Source organism: Aspergillus lucknowensis, assembly GCF_044049455.1.
Source record: "Aspergillus lucknowensis strain CBS 449.75 chromosome Unknown BJX67scaffold_22, whole genome shotgun sequence".
Taxonomy (NCBI): domain Eukaryota; kingdom Fungi; phylum Ascomycota; class Eurotiomycetes; order Eurotiales; family Aspergillaceae; genus Aspergillus; species Aspergillus lucknowensis.
In genome coordinates this window covers 98,123-116,443 of record NW_027263566.1, presented here as the reverse complement: position 1 = coordinate 116,443, position 18,321 = coordinate 98,123, and the positions used below count along the sequence as shown (strand labels likewise).

Below are 18,321 nucleotides of genomic sequence, written 5' to 3'. Positions count from 1 at the left end.
GGATGGCGGAGGTTTGGTTGGTGGTGCGAGAACAACAAGAGGGGGAAAGCAAGCAAGGTGAAAGCAACGCAGCAACACCCAGAGGAAATTCGCCATGAATCAAAACACTCCTCAGGATCCCACCATCCAGCAGCAATCCCCAGCATTTGTGGATATCTCCTGGAGAATGTTCTCGCCACATCAACCTTGTCCTCCGAAAATGAATATTTCCCACCTTCCCCCTTCCCTCACATTCGCAATCCTATGGGCAATCCTATGGGTACCATCCCCTCATACGAGATGTTTCCCAGCCGTGGTTCGCTCTCTTTCCTTCACAGTAAATGCAACAGTAGCGCCTCCCATGCATAGCCCAGGAATAGAAGTGGTCAGACATGCTAACTTGGATCTGGGGCCTTTCTGTCTCCAGATGGATATCCTTTCTCGAAAGACCACATTCGCACACCCGTCGCATCGATCATGAAGACAAACCGGGAATCTCCAGCCAGCATGCGATAGGGGTGGGTAAAGAGAGAAACACCATCTGATAAGTCTCTCGGCAAACCGAGGTCCATACTGCGGGAAGCACAGTGAGGTGTCTCAGCGTATGGATTTGAGACCCAAATGCTTCGCTTGCCGTCGTCGTTTTTGATATAGTAAAGAATGTCCTTGTCGACGTTGGTCACGCACAGTGGACGCGAAACCTGATGTTCTGGGAGCGTGTGTACACAAATGCTGCCTGACTGAGGGTGATAGGCAACTAGCAAGATGAGTTGGGGCGCTGAGATGCCGAATGCTGGCCGAGCATAGAGGATTCCCAAGCGGTTTCTGCAGTCGTCTTGTAGGTCATATTTTATCCCAAAATCTGAATATGCCCAGTCTATGGGCAACGGAAGCCCCAAAGCATATGTGCGTGCAACAGAGGCATCTCCATTACTGAGAAGTTGGTATTCAACAACGCGGAGCTGAGGGCGCCGCGGCGAATTTGTTGGCTCCCAATCGCCGGGTCGTTCAAGACAGATTGTCGTTAGGTGGTTAGAAGACGGACTCAGAACTATGACTGTGACTCTTTGTATGTTGTATTTCGTATGGGTCGTTCGCGACTGGAAGTCATAGTGCATAACAAAGCTGTCCTCCGTTAAGTCCGTGCAAAGTGTCCGAAAACATAGCGCAATTCTGAACCCGCAAAGGACAAAAAGTGATATATTTGAATTTGGAAGGCGGACGGCGTGTGATTCTTCTGTCAGAAGGCTCCAGAGGTGGCAATACCTTTATAATGTATCAGCGACCCTGTTGGGGGTACTAGTACTTCTCGCAAAGCAGGATTTGGCAGGGAAAACCATCAGATTCACTGACCCATGGGCAGTAACTGCAGCCAGAGTGAGTTTGGAAAGGCGAACTTTCTGGAGCCTTTCGCGGTTCTTCGTGCAGAAGCGTTGTGTTTTCGACGAGCATAAATCGTGGACCATGATTGTGGTGTCATCATCAGTTGTCCAAGCACATCGTCCGTTCGAGTAGTCAAGTACCAATATATCCTGACCATTCATAGGAGGCAGATCAATCTGCCTTCGCTCGAATGGATTTCCGAGTTCCAAACGTTGCCGATGCTTCGAATAGTGGGTGAATGCAGACTTGTAGCTTCCGTCGAGATCATTAAGGGTGTCGCCGGTGTATTGGCGAAACATAGCACTGCAAGCTGGCTTCGAGCATAGGATATCGTACCACCTTCTGGAGACCCGCCGGAGAACGTGGAACTCTCCCAGATTGAGATACCGAGCGATTTGCACCGCGATCTCTAACGGCAGTTCTCCAAGAATATCCTTCTGAAATGATCTTTCGTTGATGCGTTTCTTTACATCTCGCCATTCATGAGGCCCCAGCTGTTCTATTATTTGATGAATTGCTGTACGTCGAGCTGAAGAGGTATCCAGCCGCTTAAAGCGAGCGACAATTTCTTGTATATCGGGGTTCATAATTCCCGCGGGGTAGAAGGGAAGGGTAACTCGACGTTACGGATGACGCGGGACTATCGAAAGTCAGACTACCTCACGCTGTACTAGGGGTTAGTTAAAATCGAAGTTGGTAGCCCGTGTTGCGGCGAGCGGTGGTAATAAATTATGGGAGGACCGTTCTCCATCGCATCGTCAGTATTATCAGCTGAGCAGTGCTGAATTCGTGACCGCGTCACCGTCCAAAATCTTCTCTAGACTTATTCCATCCTCCGAACCCCTAACAACGGAACGAGAAATCATCGAATACATTGATCACAGGGAGAAGAAGGTAGCTAAGAAATGGAATGATGTACAAAACTTCAATGCTCTCTATTATAGATGCCCTTAGTCCTTCCCACAGAAATATAAAAAGAAAGAAAGAAAAAAATTCCCCCAATGGGGTCTCTTCCGCCTCCTCTTTCATGCAAGTAGACCGATTATTCTGCTGGCAGGAGGATTCGGTCAGCGTTGTGAGCACAACATACCATCCCACCTCAGCTCATCCCTTTCCAATTTCTGCGAAGCACTTGGTTCACTAGATAGAAAATGAAACGAACAAGGAGGAATCTGGACAGCTGAAAGGAAACCTAACATGGAGCTTAGATACCAAGAGTAAATTCAACACCAACGTCAATTTCGCGAGCCATCTTCACAACCTTGGAGAACTGAACGGACTTCTCCGCTGCACTCTGCAGGTCCTCGATTGAGAAGATCTTGAGGCCGGATTCGTTGATCTGCCGCGCAGAACGTTAGCGTCTCTCCGCTCTTGGAACTGAGCGGGACAATTGCTCAACCTACCAGCTTATGGGCCTGCTCCATGTTTGTGCCCTGCAAGCGTGCAACGATGGGAGTGCGCAATCCCATTTCCTGCACAACGTTGATTAAGCCCTGGGCAATGGCATCGCAGCGGACAATACCGCCGAAGATGTTGACAAAAATCGCCGACACCTTCGGATCACTGGTGATGAGCTCGAAAGCTGACTTGATAGCAGCAGGAGTGGCACCGCCACCAACGTCGAGGAAATTGGCCGGGCTGCCACCGTTGAGCTTGATAATATCCATGGTAGCCATCGCAAGACCGGCACCGTTGACTATACACTACGTTAGTATGAGCAAAAGCCAACAGCTTGGTATGCAACTGACCCAAACATCCAATGTCTCCATCAAGCTTGATAAAATTCAAACCGTGTCTGCGTGGCGCGTTAGAACTGTTCCTTTTCCTCTTCAAGATATGATAGGGAAGCGACGTACTCGGCGGCCTTGACCTCGTCGGCGTCCTCCTGGGTGGTGTCTCTCCATGAGAAAATCTCCTTCTGGCGGAACTCGGCGTTGTCGTCGAAGCCAAGTTTGGCATCCATGGCCAGGACTTGGTGATCGGAAGTCTCGGATAGAGGGTTGATTTCAATCTGGGTAGCATCTGTGTCCATGAACGCCTTGTAAAGGTTCTGAATGGTCTGCCGAGCGTCATCGACACACTGCTCAGAGAAGCCGAGTTCGGTAGCAATCTTGGTTGCGATGGCGTCCGTCACACCAACCTTGATATCGATTGGGGTCGTGATGATCGCGTCGGGGTTCTCCTTGGCGACAGCTTCAATATCCATACCACCCTGAGAGGAAGCAACAATGACGGGGGTCTGGGACTGGCGGTCCATGAGGACAGCGAGGTAGAATTCGCGACGAGCGAACTTGCGCTCGACGATGTACACAGCGTTACAAAGGCGACCAGCAGCTCCTGTTTGCTTGGTGATGAGCTTTTGTCCGATCATCTGGCCGGCAAACATCTTGGCCTCAGTAGAACTAGAGGTTGACAAGTCCCGAATCAGCAACGTGAACCAAGCTGGGAAGAGTTCAGTTCACTAACGAGTATATAACGCGCACACCACCCTTAAGGCCATTGTCAAAATGTCCCTTGCCACGACCACCCGCGAGGACCTGGGCCTTAATGACCATATCATCGTTTCCTGCCGAATCCGAGTCTTAGTAGTGCGCAAGAAACGCTTCACCAAGGGTCGAGGATATACCGAGTGATTTGGCAACAGCCTCAGCCTCTTCCGCCGACCGAGCGACCTCGCCCTTAGGGACTCCCACGCCGTACTGAGAGACTAGCTTAGCTAAAAATTCAAGAACGGCCAGTATATCGCGCGATGTTGACTGTGTCCACGTACGGATTTTAGCAAGTTGGCGGAAAGGTATTCGTGGATCGAGAGGTTCCTCTGTTGCTGAGCGAGGCGGGATCGCACAGGCGGTTGCTAAAACCAGATACATGTTAGCAAGCCATCCAACATTAAATCGCAACCGTACGATAAAGAAAGGACAGAGGTACGATCTAGGGAGGTCCTACCGTCGCAGCTCTGAGAGCCGCCGTCAGCGGCTGACTGCGGGCGAGCTTGAACATTGCGAAATAGGGGGAAAGAGGACAAAATGGAGTAAAGAGAGATTTGTAGAATATAAGGCACAGCTGACGGTAAACAATGACCTCAGACTGTCTGCAAAGGGGGGGGGGGTTGGTTGGGGTTGACAGAAAAATAGCTTAATCTCGGCTCGGGTTCATATTGTCTTTTTCATTTCGGGATGGCTAGAACGGCCTCTGTAGCCCGCCGTATCTCTTTCCCGACGCGAATATCCCGGAACACTACTTCTCCAACTTACCAGCCTCAATCCCGAGAAGTTCAAAGGGTTTAGCGCTCTTGACACCTGCTCTGATGTCTTCGCACACTTGAGCTGGGGGAGGTGTGTGCTGTATCATCAAAGCAACCCTTTGCGACTTATCTGGGTGCTAAAACAAACTCCCAACTGGTGTTTGAAACTGGTCGTTACGGCAAATACTTTACACGGTGGGCACGGGCAACGTAATTCAACTCGAAGTACTGTAGGCATAATAATACTAACAGAAATGCACAATAAACTGCGGATATCCTTCGGATTTTGGTATAGGTTGTTCGCAGAATCGCGATCGAGCAATCCCGACCGTGTCCAACATTGTCGAGTGTGCTTCTCTGAAACAACGCGTCCTCTCGAGTTGCAGCTTCCATATTGACTAGTTCCCAAGAATCCTCTTCAATCTATTCAATCCGAACATTCTAGCCATGACGACATGGGAAAGTCCCGTCCAAGCCCACCCTCCCATCATGAGCCAGACTAACCAGCTCTTGTTACCTTCCCAAATCCAGTTCTTTCGGCCCTTTGCCCAGGGCCAGAGCCAACGCCATGGCGCAGACCCATACAAAACTTGCGCGACAACACTTCGGGCATATGCGGCGTGGGGCATTGCCCCGTCTTGGCTGTGTGTGACGCGACGAGTATACTGGTCGTCGATTGGGGCGTAGATAGAGTTAGGTAGCAGAGTCCGTTGGGTCCGTGCAATTCGCGATTCGACACCTCCGGTAACCACTGTAATGACGTTCACACTGGGATTATGATATTAGTCAATGCACTCAAACAGGAAGGATGCTTGCATACCCGAAGGGAGCCAGTTCCACTCGTAGCGTATCACTGTATGAGTGCAGAGCAGCCTTCGATGCGTTGTACACCGATCCAAAAACGTAAGGGATAACCTAGAGGAGGGGGTAAGCAGATTATCAGTCTGTTCACCGTCGTGATATATGATAACAGCAGCGGGGAAGTGGAGGCCTGATACTCACCCCTGCAACTGAGCCAATCTGCACTATTGTACCTTTGGCCCTGATGAGCAACGGGGCAAAGGTCTTGCAAATGGAGACCACGGCGATAAAGTTTGTCTCAAAGGTTGAACGGACCTCCGAGAGATCTACTTCCAAAGCAGGAACCGTATAATCTGCCAATCAGTGAGTGACGCGGTGTCCCTACTGACCAAACTCGACGGCCCCCTAGGAGAACATACTGCGACCTCTAAGGAACAGTCAGCCTCATATAGGTACATCTCTCTTGGAAAGCAGCGGCTCACGCATTATTCACCAGATAATCCAACCCATTGTCGTCCAGCCGCCTCTTTATTTCTGCAAAGCATAGGTGGACGCTTTCTTCATCGTCCACCGTCAAGCTCAGGGTTTCAACCCCCAAAACTGCGAGATCTTCAAGAGATCTCGCATCTCGCGCTGTTGCGAAAACACGCAGGCCATGTCTATGGAACTCGCGAGCAAGAGCGTTTCCAATCCCCCCAGGAGAGCAACTGCGTCAGAGAATGGGCAACGCTCAGTAGCAGTTCATTGATAGGACCGAAGAAGAAGCTTACCCAGTGATGAGCACAGACTTCCGATTGTCATCACTCGTGGACATGGCGAAAAGCCAAACAAGAAGGATCAATGATTTCTGAAAGGGCAGGGACCGAGCTCGATGTTATTCAGCTAGCTAAAACAGATCCCCCGAAAAGCATCTCATGGATACCACTGAAAGCCCTCGGACGAGCCTCGGCACTCTGCCCAAGTCTTGGCGGGGGGAGCTTGAGTTTGAGTGGGGATGGAAGACGCTTCGAGGAACGAATCAGTTTTCCTTATCGAACGGTGACGAAACTTGAAACTTCCAAGGTTGGGATTCACACCCACCCACATGGCTGTCCACTCCCATCAAAGCCTTCTGAAAAGCAACGACGAGAACTTCATAGGAGCTCTAAATGACGGAGACGCGCCTCATGCATCAAACATGTCGTCACCGTCTGCCGACGCTGGATTTCCGACGAGCTATGAAACCCTCTTGTTCATCCCAGTTGCTGCTGCCGGCTTCCGGTCAAGTCAATCCCATTTGCAAGATTGTTATTGGCGTGAAGCTCAGCAGACCAAGCGGGGCTCGCAGGCTTTGCCGTGGCTCCCACCAGTCGATATCCGATAATTGCTTGCAGCTTTTGCCTGTCCCCTCGCGACGGCTCAAGTGTCCTGTGACAGTGAGAGGAAGCTGAAGGATGGTCGGTGAGACTCACATAGTCCAAGTCAATTTGCCCTGATATTCGTGATGATGCATCTTGAACTTCCCCCACCTTCCAGGCACATGAGAACGCCCGCGGAAGGCTACCGTACTCCGACTATTGAGGATACGGAACAAGATTTGTCAAAGTCTCTTGGGTCTTCGCTTCAGCCGACAGGCTCACGCGTGCGCGAGGCACATTCGTCAGCCCTGGAGTCTTTGCATAGCCCTACCTATCGTCCGCGAAATGGGCTGGATATAACACTATCCAGGTCCATATCTGAAGCCACGACGGGGAAGCTCAATTGGAAGAAACGGATACGTCACTTCACTTGGGCATTCTTCACTCTGACGATGGCCACTGGCGGGATTGCCAACGTGATATATCACAGTAAGCATCGTCCTGGCCCTTTCTTGCTGTTTCTAGGTGCGGTTCTTGACTGTTGTATAGTCCCTTATAGATTTCGAGGCTTGGATACCATTGGTATCATCTTTTTTCTCTTGAATATTGCTTTTTACTTCGCAATATGGGCTTTACTACTCACCAGATTCTACTTGTTTCCATATACTTTCAAAGCATCGTTCTTGCATCCCACGGAATCACTGTTTGTTCCGGCGTCAGTAGTCTCCTTCGGCACTATACTCATTAATGTTTCGCAATATGGCACTGACAATACCGGCCCGTGGCTCACAAGCGCTGTTGGTATTCTGTTCTGGGTTGATGCTGCTCTAGCCGTCATATCCTCTGCTGGTATATACCTTCTACTGTGAGTTACGCAGCCAAACGGCCCTTGGGCGGACAGGAAGGCTAAACTATTGTAGGTGGTCAACACAGACGTTTACAATTGCCCAAATGACGCCGATATGGATTTTCCCGGCCTATCCCATGCTGATAATTGGCTCTCACGCGGGACTTCTAAGCTCCAAACTGGAAGCTCCTCGGACGGTGCCAATCATTATCGGGGGTACAACAATTCAGGGAGTGGGGTTCCTGGTGTCACTGATGGTGTATTCAGCATTCATCTATCGTCTGATGTCTCAAAAGCTTCCCAGAGAGAACATTCGTCCAGGGATGTTTGTCTCTGTTGGCCCAAGTGCTTTCACAGTCGCGGGCATCGTGACTATGGCTGCTGAGGCGGACAGGTGCTTTCCCGATGACTTTATGGGCGATGGTGCCTTGGCCGCGAGTGTGATGAAAATCGTTGTGAATTTTGCCGCCTTATGGCTCTGGGGGTATAGCACCTATGATATCCGTTTGCTTCAGCGCTAACGCCTTGCTAGTCTAGCAATCTTTTTTTTCTTCATTGCGAGTTTTGCACATCTATCGGCAATTGGCCCCGGACGGATGATCTTCTCGATGGGATGGTTCTCATTTGTTTTTCCGAACACTGCTTTGATCACATCAACATTTGCCATTGGCCATGCATTTTCATGCAAGCCAATTCTGATCATAGGGTGTGTTATGGTTATCCCGCTTCTGTTGATGTATGCGTTTGTTGTCTATATGATGATTCGTGCCATTGTTCTCCGACATATCCTTTGGCCGCAAAAGGGAGAAGATAAAGATGAGGGTGGGTTTGAGATCAGGGAGATGAGACCCGACACCCTTGACGAAGATACGCCCAACTTAACGGAGTAGCTAATAGGAAAAATGCCACGTGTTGCATATAGAAATTGAGAATCTCATGAGACACCCGGGGGCTACCATATAGGACACATGTGTCTGCCACCCGCGGACATGGAACTGTACTCCGGGGTATAGAGTCGGCACCCTCCGATGCTGGGGAAGCGCAGCCCCACTGGAAGATTGGGACGGCCCAATCCATGTGGCGGGAAGACCACCACATGGAACCTTGTCCGGGGAGCTTTTTTTTTTTTTTTCCCTTTTCCTTTCCGCGCGTGTGCTCTCTTCTTCATTCTCTTTTGCTTATTGTTCTACATTTTCCTCCCAGATATTTCTCCCGACGAAGAATCCACGGCCGCAAACGCTGGTTTTACCTAAATATCTTGTCTGTCTCTTGTCCTTATCGCTCGATTCTGCGGCTCCTTATCGCCCAACATGCCACAAAAAGTGTATGTCACGTACAATCAGGTATGTTCACTGGAGATCCCCAGACTCTTCGGACTGCCTCGCTCTGCAAGGTGCAGACACTGCAGGAGTCATACATCTGCATGACTTCCCCGTACGCACGGTTCCACTTGGATTTTGACTCGCAGTTTGAGACTCGCCAGGGTTCACAGAGTTGAATCAGTTGTCTAACACAGCCTGTCTTTTGTAGGTCCACAAGCTTTGCCAATCTTCCGCTGACCGCATCCTGAATGATTTTCATCCTAACTTGATGATCGCTATTGGTGGAGGAGGTTATGTCCCTGCTCGCATCCTCCGGTAGGTGGGACACAAACATAACCCAGGAAACAGGAATGATCTGACCCGCCTGCCCCTTCCCTACTTAGATCGTTCTTGAAGCGTCCCGGCGAGCCAAACATCCCCATCCAAGCTATTGGGCTATCGCTTTATGAGGATCTCGGACGTGGTGACCCAGAGGAAGTCCCCGGAACCAAAGTCACTCGCACTCAATGGCTAGACCTGAGCTCTCTTGAAATGGCCAACTTGATTGGCAAGAACATTCTCATTGTTGATGAAGTCGATGACACACGGACAACGTTGGAATATGCCGTTCGGGAACTGCAGAAGGATGTTGAGATTGCGCAGAAGCAGCTTGGTCGGGAAGGCGAGAAGACGAGTTTTTCCGTCTTCGTACTACACGTATGTCGCTTTCCAGCTCGCCCCGCTTATGGGTCTCTTGTATAGTGGATATGGAGCCCCGATGCTAATGGTCTGAACAGAACAAGGATAAGACGAAGAAGGGGCAACTACCTACGGACATGATGGAGTCGGGTCGATACCATGCTGCAGTCACCATAGAAGATGTCTGGATCTGCTACCCTTGGGAAGCTAAGTAAGTCCTCCTTGTTTGCTTATATATTCCGCATGGTCTTGGATTTTGACTGGGTTCAAGGGATATCGATGAGCACGACGCCTTGGCTAAGGCCAACCCACTCGTTTAATTGCCTCGGCTAGCCTTTTGTCCCATGTTGTTGCTTCACCCTTATACCTTTCACAATATCTCGCGTTTGCTACCAATTCGTATTAGCCCCGATTCCGCTGCGCAAAGGATTGCATTTTGGCTGAGTGAGCCAACTGTCTTGGACGACATGTTATAAACGGTGTTCTTGATGAAATCTAATAGATAAAAGCAACTTACTCTAGCTCTTCTCACACGCAAATTCGTCTCCGAAGAAGATTAGACAGCTCGTTAGCCAAGTGAGAAAATATTGGACCTCCATATTGTGGACGCGATGCCGCGAATTCGGCGACGCTTGGGATCTAAATCTCGTTTTACTAGAATGAATTAGGCTAAAGTAATCGCGCACAAAGACAGAGTCTCCTGACGTTTCAGTATATCGTACAGAGCGACCTCTTCCTTCTACTACCGCCACCTACCACTAAAAAGCGCCCATCGAGCTATTATTATAGAAGTAAAAAATACGGAGTCGAATATAAGGACAGCTTAATCAACGTCAACGTTCGCCTTGCGGAGTTCAGCCTTGGCCTGCTCGATTTCTGCTTGCAGTGCCTCGTGCGCCTCGGGCACGTCGTTGAAACTAAAGATCGCTGTGCCCAGACGGCCGAGGAGGTAGCATCCGAATGATATGAGTGCGTAGAAGGGGAGCTATGAAGCGGACCAATGTTAGCCGAGTCAGAAATTGGGATGGATGGGTGACTTGGTATACGGGGAGGGGAGACGTACGACGGGGATAATTTCTCGCTGGACGGTTTCGTTAAGGGGTATAAGGCCGAGGTAGAGAGAGAGGTAGAGCTGAGGTAGGTTAGTTGCTTGATTATCAAGCGGAGACGCAATAGGATGGGAGAGTGTATGGCGTACGGAGGAGACGAGGAGGACGACGGAGAGGGTCTGCTGGGCGCGTGTCATTGTGAGGACGTTTTGAGGGCAATGGCGATTAGGGCGAGTAAAGAAAGATTAACACGGGAAAGTAATGTAAAAGCAAAGGGGATGTTGGGGCCAAAGCGAATTGGAAGTGGAGGGCAGATTGCCAGGAAATATTCGGGACTGGAGGAGGAGGAGCTCATTCAGACGGACAACTCCAGTTTGGTTTCCCTGGCCGCGGAGGTGGCTGTATGGAGGATGTATCAAAGAATACAGCTGCACGCTTTATGAGCGAAGATGGCAGGGAGGTCACTGTTATACCTTCTTAAAAGGGCAATGATAGTTAATTCAGATGCATAATTATATTATCCACTGGATATTCTATCTTCGCTGCCCCAAACCCACACAAAGATTCCTTCATTTAGTTTGATACCTCAATACAACTTGAATACACCCACCAGTTTTGCGGCGGGTTTGTCGCCTCAGGCCGCAATCTCAACTATGTCTGCAACCCCAACCTGTTTGATATCATCTTTTCATATCAACCCTCTGCGGCTGAACAGACTGTGTGTGCCTGGACGTTGCAGCAGACCCAAAGTAGTGGGCACACGCGTTGGTCTCTTACTTGCCCTCTAGAACCCGCTCCTTTTACACCCTACGGGGCTAAACGTCCAGAATCATCTTCCGCTTGGACTCCTCCCCGCCACCGCGCGGGGATAGTGCTAGAGCAAAATGAGCATCGAAATCGATGGGAATGCAACCCGAACTACCGCTGATGAGCTTCGAGGCTCCCAGATTCTGAAGGCGGAAGTGTTGTCGTGTCCTTCACTCAGCGAGATATTCTCCGCATCAGCACAATGGCCACCCGCTTTAGAGCCACCTCAGGCTGAGTCGTTGCCCGCCGATGAGCAAGAAGCCCTTCTGCACTCGGTGGAGGATGCGCTGAAAAATACAGAGCCAACATGTGAAGCAGCAAATTTTGAGAGCGTGCCGAGCACCTTATCCAAATTATGGAATTGCCAGTCCCAGTACTTGGTACATGCTACAGAAGCTCTCGCGAACGGGAGTAGAAACCGTAGGTTCTCCTCCCATGACTTTCGGTTTGCGTTGCTGATCTGTTCCTAGCATCTCTCCGACTTGTGTATGGTCGGGCGGGAATCCTAGACTTCTTTCTTCGGCTGGTAGCCTCAAAGGAGGTTACTGAAAGTAGCCTAATTCTCCATGCATTGAGATTAATTGGGAACTCTTGCGCTGATACTGGTAAGTCTAGCTCCAACTGACGAGTTGGATATCAAAAGTTAACAAAAGCGGACCATATCTAGACGAGAACCGAGAAACTGTCGTGAAGGGTAACTATACCCTCGCGATTCTGCCACATCTGCTACGGCCTGAATTGATTCAGGTTGTGATACCCGTTATATATAACATGTGCATGGATTTTGGTACCACTCCCTGCAATCTGGCCGTATGCCTATCACTGACACAATGTAGAGCCTGCCCAGTTCCAATCTGCGGCAAACAAGATAGTGTATACCTTGTTGAAGCTCGTTGAAGGCCGCGCATTCGGGGACGACGATGCCCTACTTGAATATGTCTACGAGTTGATAGAGTTGGTGGGCGAGCAAGGTATGTACCGTCTCTATCTGCTTTACTAGTTGCTAATGTAATGACCCTTAGAACAAGGAATCGAAAATTCTCCGGATGGGACTATATCGCTCCTGATAGCACTTACTCTGGATAGCGTCGCTGAACTTGCATCGACTCCGTTCTCCTGCCTTGTTAATTGCCTCGTGGCATATCTGAACAATGACAGATTCCAAAATATCTGTATTGCAAGACAATTGGTCCCCGATATCCTATCGGTACTAGAGCGCTCTGTGTCTGCAGACGCAGCCAACTCGAGCGAAGATGTCCAGACCCTCGCCCGATCACGGCTGAAGATCAATCAGGCACTGGCAGAAATATCTGCCTTTCCGCTATTTTCAAAGCTCTACCCCCTCGACTCATCTCTGGCACAGACTTTAAAGTCCTGGCTAACCAGCACCGAAGACCAGCTCCAGATATGCGCCTGCATCATGTTAGGTAACCTCGCAAGATCCGATGAGGTCTGCAGCGCGATGGTCAGGGAGCTCAAAATCCATGAAGAGCTCATAGCAATTCTCAACAGCGACGCCAGAGGGGCGGTGCTTCATGCCGCCCTCAGTTTCCTGAAGAACCTGGCAATTGCCAGTGAAAATAGGCTATACCTAGCCGATGCCGGGATCATACCCGCTGTCTCGCGCCTATGGGGCTATGAAATCGTCCCTCAAGTTCAACTTGCTGCAACCAGCATCACCCGACAGCTAATCATTTCCTCTGTAGATAATATCAGCCGGCTATTGGATCATGCCAATGCGCCCTTGGAGGATAAAGAGAGCGATAGCAGCGATAACGGGACTAAACGAACCTACCTGTCCCTTCTCCTAGCTTTGTTCGAGAAATCCGACTCTACACCGGTAAAGACGGAAATCGGACGAATAGTAGCGTCCCTTTGCCGGACGCTCGTCCCCAAATCAAAGTCCAGTGCACAAGACTGTGCCCAAGCTAATCCGCTTCTCGACTCCTTGTTCACCGGCCACGATGGCGTAGCCCTTCCACTAGGCGCTATGATCATCCAGACACAGTGGCCCGTTGTCCGGAGCGAGGGGTGGTTTGCCCTTGCGCTTATGGCCTCTACCAAGGCTGGTGCTAACGCGGTCGTCTCTTGTCTTCAGAAGATTGACGGATTTCCCTTGATTAAGCAGGCTCTGACCTCTGAGGAGCCCTCTCCGGGCATTAACGAAACCGACGAAGTGCAATGGCGCAAGGACCGCGATAATATTGTCGTTCTTGTCCAGGAGCTTCTGAGAAACGATGTAAGTTGTTTGTTTACTATGAACCCGCTCCCGTTGTTGCGTGAGACTCACAAATTCTTCTATAGCCCGAGACGCTTGACGGTTCAAGGAAATCTAGCATGAGAGAGCTGATGGGCAGCCACGTCTCGAAGTATCTTAAGCGGAGTAACTGAGTGCCTTGGCTGATCAGGTGCAGCTTGGGAGCACCTTCGTGAGATATTCGGATTACAGTAATAGATACGCCCTATATATGCATCTGAATATTTTGCCAATTGACGACGATGAAACGTGCAGCGCCACCTACGAAGATCTGATATAGTGTATCCATATAGCGACGCCTCAATTGGGGAGTCCCCATTGCTCTATTTACGTTTTCTCATAATTCACCCAAGTCCTGATATCAAAGTGTCTTGGGGCAGACCTTTTCTCGCGCGTATGAGCGGTATTTCTGGAGCACGTCTGTACCTTTAAGTCCCTCCAAGCCATGTCCAGATGAATAGTGAGCAACAAGTCCCTTGCCGTCTATGATGATATCCTTCCCTCTACCGTTCTCATTCTCGGGAGCCTTGGCTGTTCCGTCGTGTACGTCATTCTGCCGAACGAACGACCCGACAGCGGGAGCATCGTCACCCATAAAACAGAAGAAGTGCGTACTGATGGGTGCCGTCGGGTTGGCCCACATAGGGAACTTGTAGCGATTTAAGTCGCCGAGTTCGAGGTGGTGTAGGAAGGAATAATGTTGTTGTGCCTTCACCGTCCAATCGTCCCAACCTGGTCCGCCATCTGAATAAACTGACTTGCCAATAGGCGTGTGATCGAATGCCTCAAAATCGGTGGGAGGCAGATAGTGCTCTTTGAGCGGCAGAGTGAACGCTTTTAGGGCCGGGGAATCTACCAACCCTCTCCAAGACAGGAGAGCTGAAGCACGCCAGCTTTCAGGGTAAGCTCTAGATTGCGGAAGCTGTCGTCCTGGGAGATACGGGAAAGTAACGGAAGGGTGGCTGTGAAGTCTTTCAAGAGCCCCCTGGTTGACAACATTGGCCGAAACAATCAGCGAGTCAGGGTGGTCTAATTTGGTTTTGACCATCGTCGGGATTGTATGGTCTTCTAGGAATACGGCGCCATCAATCCATACGAAAAGCGCGTCCACTCCCCAATCAGAGGTTTCGAGTGGAAAATCGCTCCGGTTTGTGACAGAATATGACGAGGTTCCCTCAACCGTGGTTGTAAGCCATGCCAGGCTTTCTGTGTCAGTCGTCTGTGGGATAAAAATTACCCGGTCAAGGAAGCCTCCATTGGCGGCAAGATTTCCCTTGAATTGAGTCAGCAGATAAGCCAGCAAATTAATGGGGTATGAACTTACCAGCAGGTAGCAATCCAGGATTTCCGTCTCATGCTTGTGACGAAAAGGCACCAATGCAACAATTTCCAAGCTCTTTGGTTTTCTGAAGTGCCTAGGGCTCTGCGAGAAGGCATAGAAAAGAGCAGGTGAGCTCCCAGAGACAAACAGCGGGAGTAGTTGCAGCCTAAGGAGCGAAAGGTCTGGACAGCAGACACCAATGAAGATGGAAAACATGCAGCAGTAGCTAATAGCACACCAGACAATGATGCTAGTCCAGGACTGACACTGTGAGGGCCCATCGTTGAGTTCAGCGACCGACTCGACATCGCGAAGACGGCCCATCATGTCTCATAACCGAAGCTCTTGTTGAGAATAAGTGCGTCGAGGATAAGCATTGCTTCTGGGATGGCCCCAACTCCATTAAATCGAGCCATGATGAAGGCAGGGCGAACGCAGGGCAGTCGGTCAAGACGCTCTGTTGATTTCCGGTTGCATACCTCAACAGAACGATCTTCGAGAGCTTCATCAGATTGTCAATCCTGCAAGCGAAATGGAATGTGAGCGTGCCGGATCTGTCAACGCGCCATCTCTCGGGAGTGGCTGGGAAGAGCGGTCGTCGAGAGCAACGCAGTGGTGTTCGGAATGGCGATCAGCTTTGGAGTGGTTGTTGTATTCTGGAGTAGTACTCTTTAAATCGAATCGAATCGAGTCAATTCAGGTCAAGAGGCTGTTGAGAAAGGAAAGCCGATGACGTCGTGGCCACATGCGAATCCCAATCGCCCACTGACATCGCCAGAGATCCCGACGGCTTTCGCTTCTTCCCCCCCCAAATTTTCTTTTCCCCCATGGCATCAATGACTTTACGCGTGAGAATATGAGGATATCCCTCCCGTTTCGCCGATTTCATGCGACTTTTTTTGGTAGAAGTCCACAGCTCGTTTCCCGCCTCTCTCTGTCGCCAACCTCCCGCTTCACACGTCCGTCGCCATGTCTGCAACGTACACGTCCGACCCGTCAGGCCCGGCCCCCGAGGCTGAGGACTGTGCTTATCGCGGCCCTGGCTCCCGGGGCGTTTTTGAAATTGGCGGGGACAGAGGAAGATGGTAAAACGGGGGAGAAGATAATGCTGGAAGCTTCGCGCCAGGAGATCAAAGAAGACGTTTTGGAAAAGACAGAAGGCTTATTAGGGCTCGGAAGCCCGGTCCTGGCTTACTGGGTATACTACGTTTATGACACGATAGCTACGGGTTTCCGCTTCGTTCATTTGGTCGCCATATTCCTACCGGTCATCCTGACGGCTCCTTCAATATGGCTTGGAAGGCGGATCCAAGATCACAATGGGGCTCGAACAGGCACCCTATGGTGGTATCGCTTCCTCGTGAGGTCAATGGAGCGGGCAGGTCCTGCCTTCATCAAGGTATGCCCGAATGAAGCATGAATCGTATCAACCCGCCGATCTAACGCCGCCATCAGCTTGGGCAATGGGCCGCCTCGCGAACTGACATCTTCCCTCCGGAGATGTGTAGCACCATGGCCTCCCTCCATTCACATGCCCCTGCACACTCTTTGCGCGACACCAAGAGGATCATAAGGAAAGCTTTTCGTGGAATGCCCTTCGAGGATATCTTTGAAGAGTTCAACGAGCAGCCCCTAGGAGTAGGCGCTATCGCACAGGTGTACAAGGCGAAACTCAAGCCGAATCTGGCCAATCTTGCGGACAATGAGCGTACTTCGAGGCCTCAGGGCTTAGGGAACAAGCTTCGAAAGAACGTCGATGTCTTGGTGAAGAGCACTCCTCAGCGAGTTCCTTCATCATACGTTGCGGTCAAAGTCCTGCACCCCCGCGTAGAGCGGTTGATTCGCAGGGATCTGCGAATTATGTCCTTCTTTGCTTCCTTGATAAACGCAATTCCGACTATGCACTGGCTATCTTTCCCCGACGAAGTCGCCCAATTTGGCGAAATGATGAAGCTTCAACTCGATCTTCGCATTGAAGCGTCGAACCTCAAGATTTTCCGTGAGGAGTTTAGATCTCGCACGACAGCTTGGTTTCCATACCCCTATCTGGACTACAGCACCCGTGAGGTTCTTGTTGAAGAGTTTGCCCAGGGAATCCCTTTGTCGACATTTTTGGAGAAAGGAGGCGGCGTATACCAGCATGAAATTGCAAATGAAGGATTGGACGCTTTCCTTCACATGCTCTTGATTGACAACTTCGTCCATGCTGACTTGCACCCGGGGAACATCATGGTTCGCTTCTATCAGCCTAGTGAGCTCGATCTCTCGCTCCACAACCATACCCGTGCATCCGATGCGCCAACCGTAGCGGAAGTTGATGTAGCAGAAGCTGTACTTGCGCGATTGCAACCACATGCAAATAATCCGCACGAGTGGGAAAGCGCTCTGAATGAGCTTAACACAGAGGGCTACCGGCCACAACTCATCTTCATCGACACAGGGCTCGTAACACAGCTTGATGATATCAACCGCAGAAACTTCCTTGACCTCTTCCGAGCCGTCGCCGAATTTGACGGCCACCGCGCAGGAGAGCTTATGGTTGAGCGATGCCGGCAACCTGAAGAAGTCATTGACCCGGACATCTTCGCCCTGAGGATGCAGCATCTCGTCCTCGGCGTCAAGTCCCGGACATTTGCCCTCGGAAACATAAAGATCGGCGACGTCCTGAGCGAGGTACTATCCATGGTCCGTCGTCATCATGTCCGCCTGGAGGGCGACTTCGTGAATGTCGTTATTTCAATTCTCCTTCTTGAGGGCATAGGCCGGAGCATGGATCCCAACCTTGATCTTTTCAAGAGGTAAACCGTGCCCTCCCACCCCTCACAGAAATCTAGACACCACCGATCTTTTCATTCTCTTTTGACATTTCCGGCAGCTAACCTATTCTATCATAGTGCTCTCCCAATCCTCCGAAAGCTTGGGTCCAACAAGACATTTTTGAAAACAGTCCGGTCAGGCGACACTTCGATGCTCCGCGTTTGGGTCGGACTCGAGGCGCGTGGTCTCCTCCAGGCAAGTATCGAAAGTGTGGAACAATGCGTCAAATACGACCTACTATCTCCTAATATCTAGATTACGACCAGAACATACGACACCGCTATATCTTAAGACCCATACTCCCCTCGTGGCCTTGTATACTTGGACGCAGACATCATGCCCCATATGTATATCTGTACAAGCTCTATCGTTGAACACTTTCCGTCCGCAGAGTACACATAGAAATACACTCTTTTTCAAATTGGGTAGCGCCAGAGCAGCAAGTCATAAACTTGGAGGTGGCACGGAATAGCCCACTT

At 50.5% G+C, this 18,321-nt stretch overlaps 9 protein-coding genes across 9 annotated transcripts; 4 read left to right on the top strand and 5 right to left on the bottom strand.

The window, feature by feature from the left end:
• Positions 1 to 277: 277 nt before the first annotated feature.
• On the bottom strand, positions 278 to 2,161 carry BJX67DRAFT_117244 (F-box domain protein). The gene is made up of 2 exons (XM_071024385.1): positions 1,333 to 2,161; positions 278 to 1,245 (listed from the first exon to the last, which is right to left on the bottom strand). Exons 1-2 carry the CDS (start codon positions 1,947 to 1,949, stop codon positions 375 to 377), a joined length of 1,488 nt encoding a protein of 495 aa, XP_070885810.1. The 5' UTR covers positions 1,950 to 2,161; the 3' UTR covers positions 278 to 374.
• A 405-nt stretch (positions 2,162 to 2,566) lies between these two features.
• Positions 2,567 to 4,362, bottom strand: BJX67DRAFT_372274 (succinate--CoA ligase (GDP-forming) subunit beta; the record flags this gene model as incomplete). The annotated part of the gene is made up of 8 exons (XM_071031225.1): positions 2,567 to 2,701; positions 2,766 to 3,058; positions 3,111 to 3,157; positions 3,219 to 3,764; positions 3,829 to 3,928; positions 3,989 to 4,061; positions 4,133 to 4,216; positions 4,309 to 4,362. 8 exons carry the CDS (start codon positions 4,360 to 4,362, stop codon positions 2,567 to 2,569), a joined length of 1,332 nt encoding a protein of 443 aa, XP_070885809.1.
• A 265-nt stretch (positions 4,363 to 4,627) lies between these two features.
• On the bottom strand, positions 4,628 to 6,371 carry BJX67DRAFT_117133 (SDR family oxidoreductase). The gene is made up of 6 exons (XM_071024384.1): positions 6,178 to 6,371; positions 5,890 to 6,114; positions 5,827 to 5,834; positions 5,609 to 5,760; positions 5,427 to 5,521; positions 4,628 to 5,374 (listed from the first exon to the last, which is right to left on the bottom strand). The coding sequence occupies exons 1-6, from the start codon at positions 6,219 to 6,221 to the stop codon at positions 5,005 to 5,007; spliced, it is 894 nt and encodes a 297-aa protein (XP_070885808.1). The 5' UTR covers positions 6,222 to 6,371; the 3' UTR covers positions 4,628 to 5,004.
• Positions 6,372 to 6,384: 13 nt separating this feature from the next.
• BJX67DRAFT_354112 (putative C4-dicarboxylate transporter/malic acid transport protein) lies at positions 6,385 to 8,549 on the top strand. The gene is made up of 4 exons (XM_071029182.1): positions 6,385 to 7,233; positions 7,294 to 7,609; positions 7,665 to 8,075; positions 8,124 to 8,549. The coding sequence occupies exons 1-4, from the start codon at positions 6,891 to 6,893 to the stop codon at positions 8,479 to 8,481; spliced, it is 1,428 nt and encodes a 475-aa protein (XP_070885807.1). The 5' UTR covers positions 6,385 to 6,890; the 3' UTR covers positions 8,482 to 8,549.
• Positions 8,550 to 8,745: 196 nt separating this feature from the next.
• Positions 8,746 to 10,233, top strand: BJX67DRAFT_354106 (xanthine phosphoribosyltransferase). Its single transcript, XM_071029181.1, has 5 exons — positions 8,746 to 8,934; positions 9,122 to 9,228; positions 9,297 to 9,609; positions 9,690 to 9,802; positions 9,863 to 10,233. The coding sequence occupies exons 1-5, from the start codon at positions 8,902 to 8,904 to the stop codon at positions 9,909 to 9,911; spliced, it is 615 nt and encodes a 204-aa protein (XP_070885806.1). The 5' UTR covers positions 8,746 to 8,901; the 3' UTR covers positions 9,912 to 10,233.
• Positions 10,234 to 11,033, bottom strand: BJX67DRAFT_354100 (dolichol-phosphate mannosyltransferase subunit 3). Its single transcript, XM_071029180.1, has 3 exons — positions 10,790 to 11,033; positions 10,655 to 10,723; positions 10,234 to 10,576 (listed from the first exon to the last, which is right to left on the bottom strand). The coding sequence occupies exons 1-3, from the start codon at positions 10,835 to 10,837 to the stop codon at positions 10,415 to 10,417; spliced, it is 279 nt and encodes a 92-aa protein (XP_070885805.1). The 5' UTR covers positions 10,838 to 11,033; the 3' UTR covers positions 10,234 to 10,414.
• A 310-nt stretch (positions 11,034 to 11,343) lies between these two features.
• BJX67DRAFT_116979 (putative GTP binding protein) lies at positions 11,344 to 13,952 on the top strand. The gene is made up of 6 exons (XM_071024382.1): positions 11,344 to 11,867; positions 11,918 to 12,052; positions 12,115 to 12,234; positions 12,284 to 12,418; positions 12,470 to 13,686; positions 13,752 to 13,952. The coding sequence occupies exons 1-6, from the start codon at positions 11,525 to 11,527 to the stop codon at positions 13,836 to 13,838; spliced, it is 2,037 nt and encodes a 678-aa protein (XP_070885804.1). The 5' UTR covers positions 11,344 to 11,524; the 3' UTR covers positions 13,839 to 13,952.
• Positions 13,953 to 14,065: 113 nt separating this feature from the next.
• Positions 14,066 to 15,349, bottom strand: BJX67DRAFT_381462 (uncharacterized protein; the record flags this gene model as incomplete). Its single annotated transcript, XM_071033024.1, has 2 exons — positions 14,066 to 14,977; positions 15,029 to 15,349. 2 exons carry the CDS (start codon positions 15,347 to 15,349, stop codon positions 14,066 to 14,068), a joined length of 1,233 nt encoding a protein of 410 aa, XP_070885803.1.
• A 268-nt stretch (positions 15,350 to 15,617) lies between these two features.
• On the top strand, positions 15,618 to 18,152 carry BJX67DRAFT_116981 (ABC1 kinase family protein). Its single transcript, XM_071024383.1, has 3 exons — positions 15,618 to 16,424; positions 16,481 to 17,823; positions 17,920 to 18,152. Exons 1-3 carry the CDS (start codon positions 15,882 to 15,884, stop codon positions 18,095 to 18,097), a joined length of 2,064 nt encoding a protein of 687 aa, XP_070885802.1. The 5' UTR covers positions 15,618 to 15,881; the 3' UTR covers positions 18,098 to 18,152.
• The last annotated feature ends 169 nt before the right edge of the window (positions 18,153 to 18,321 follow it).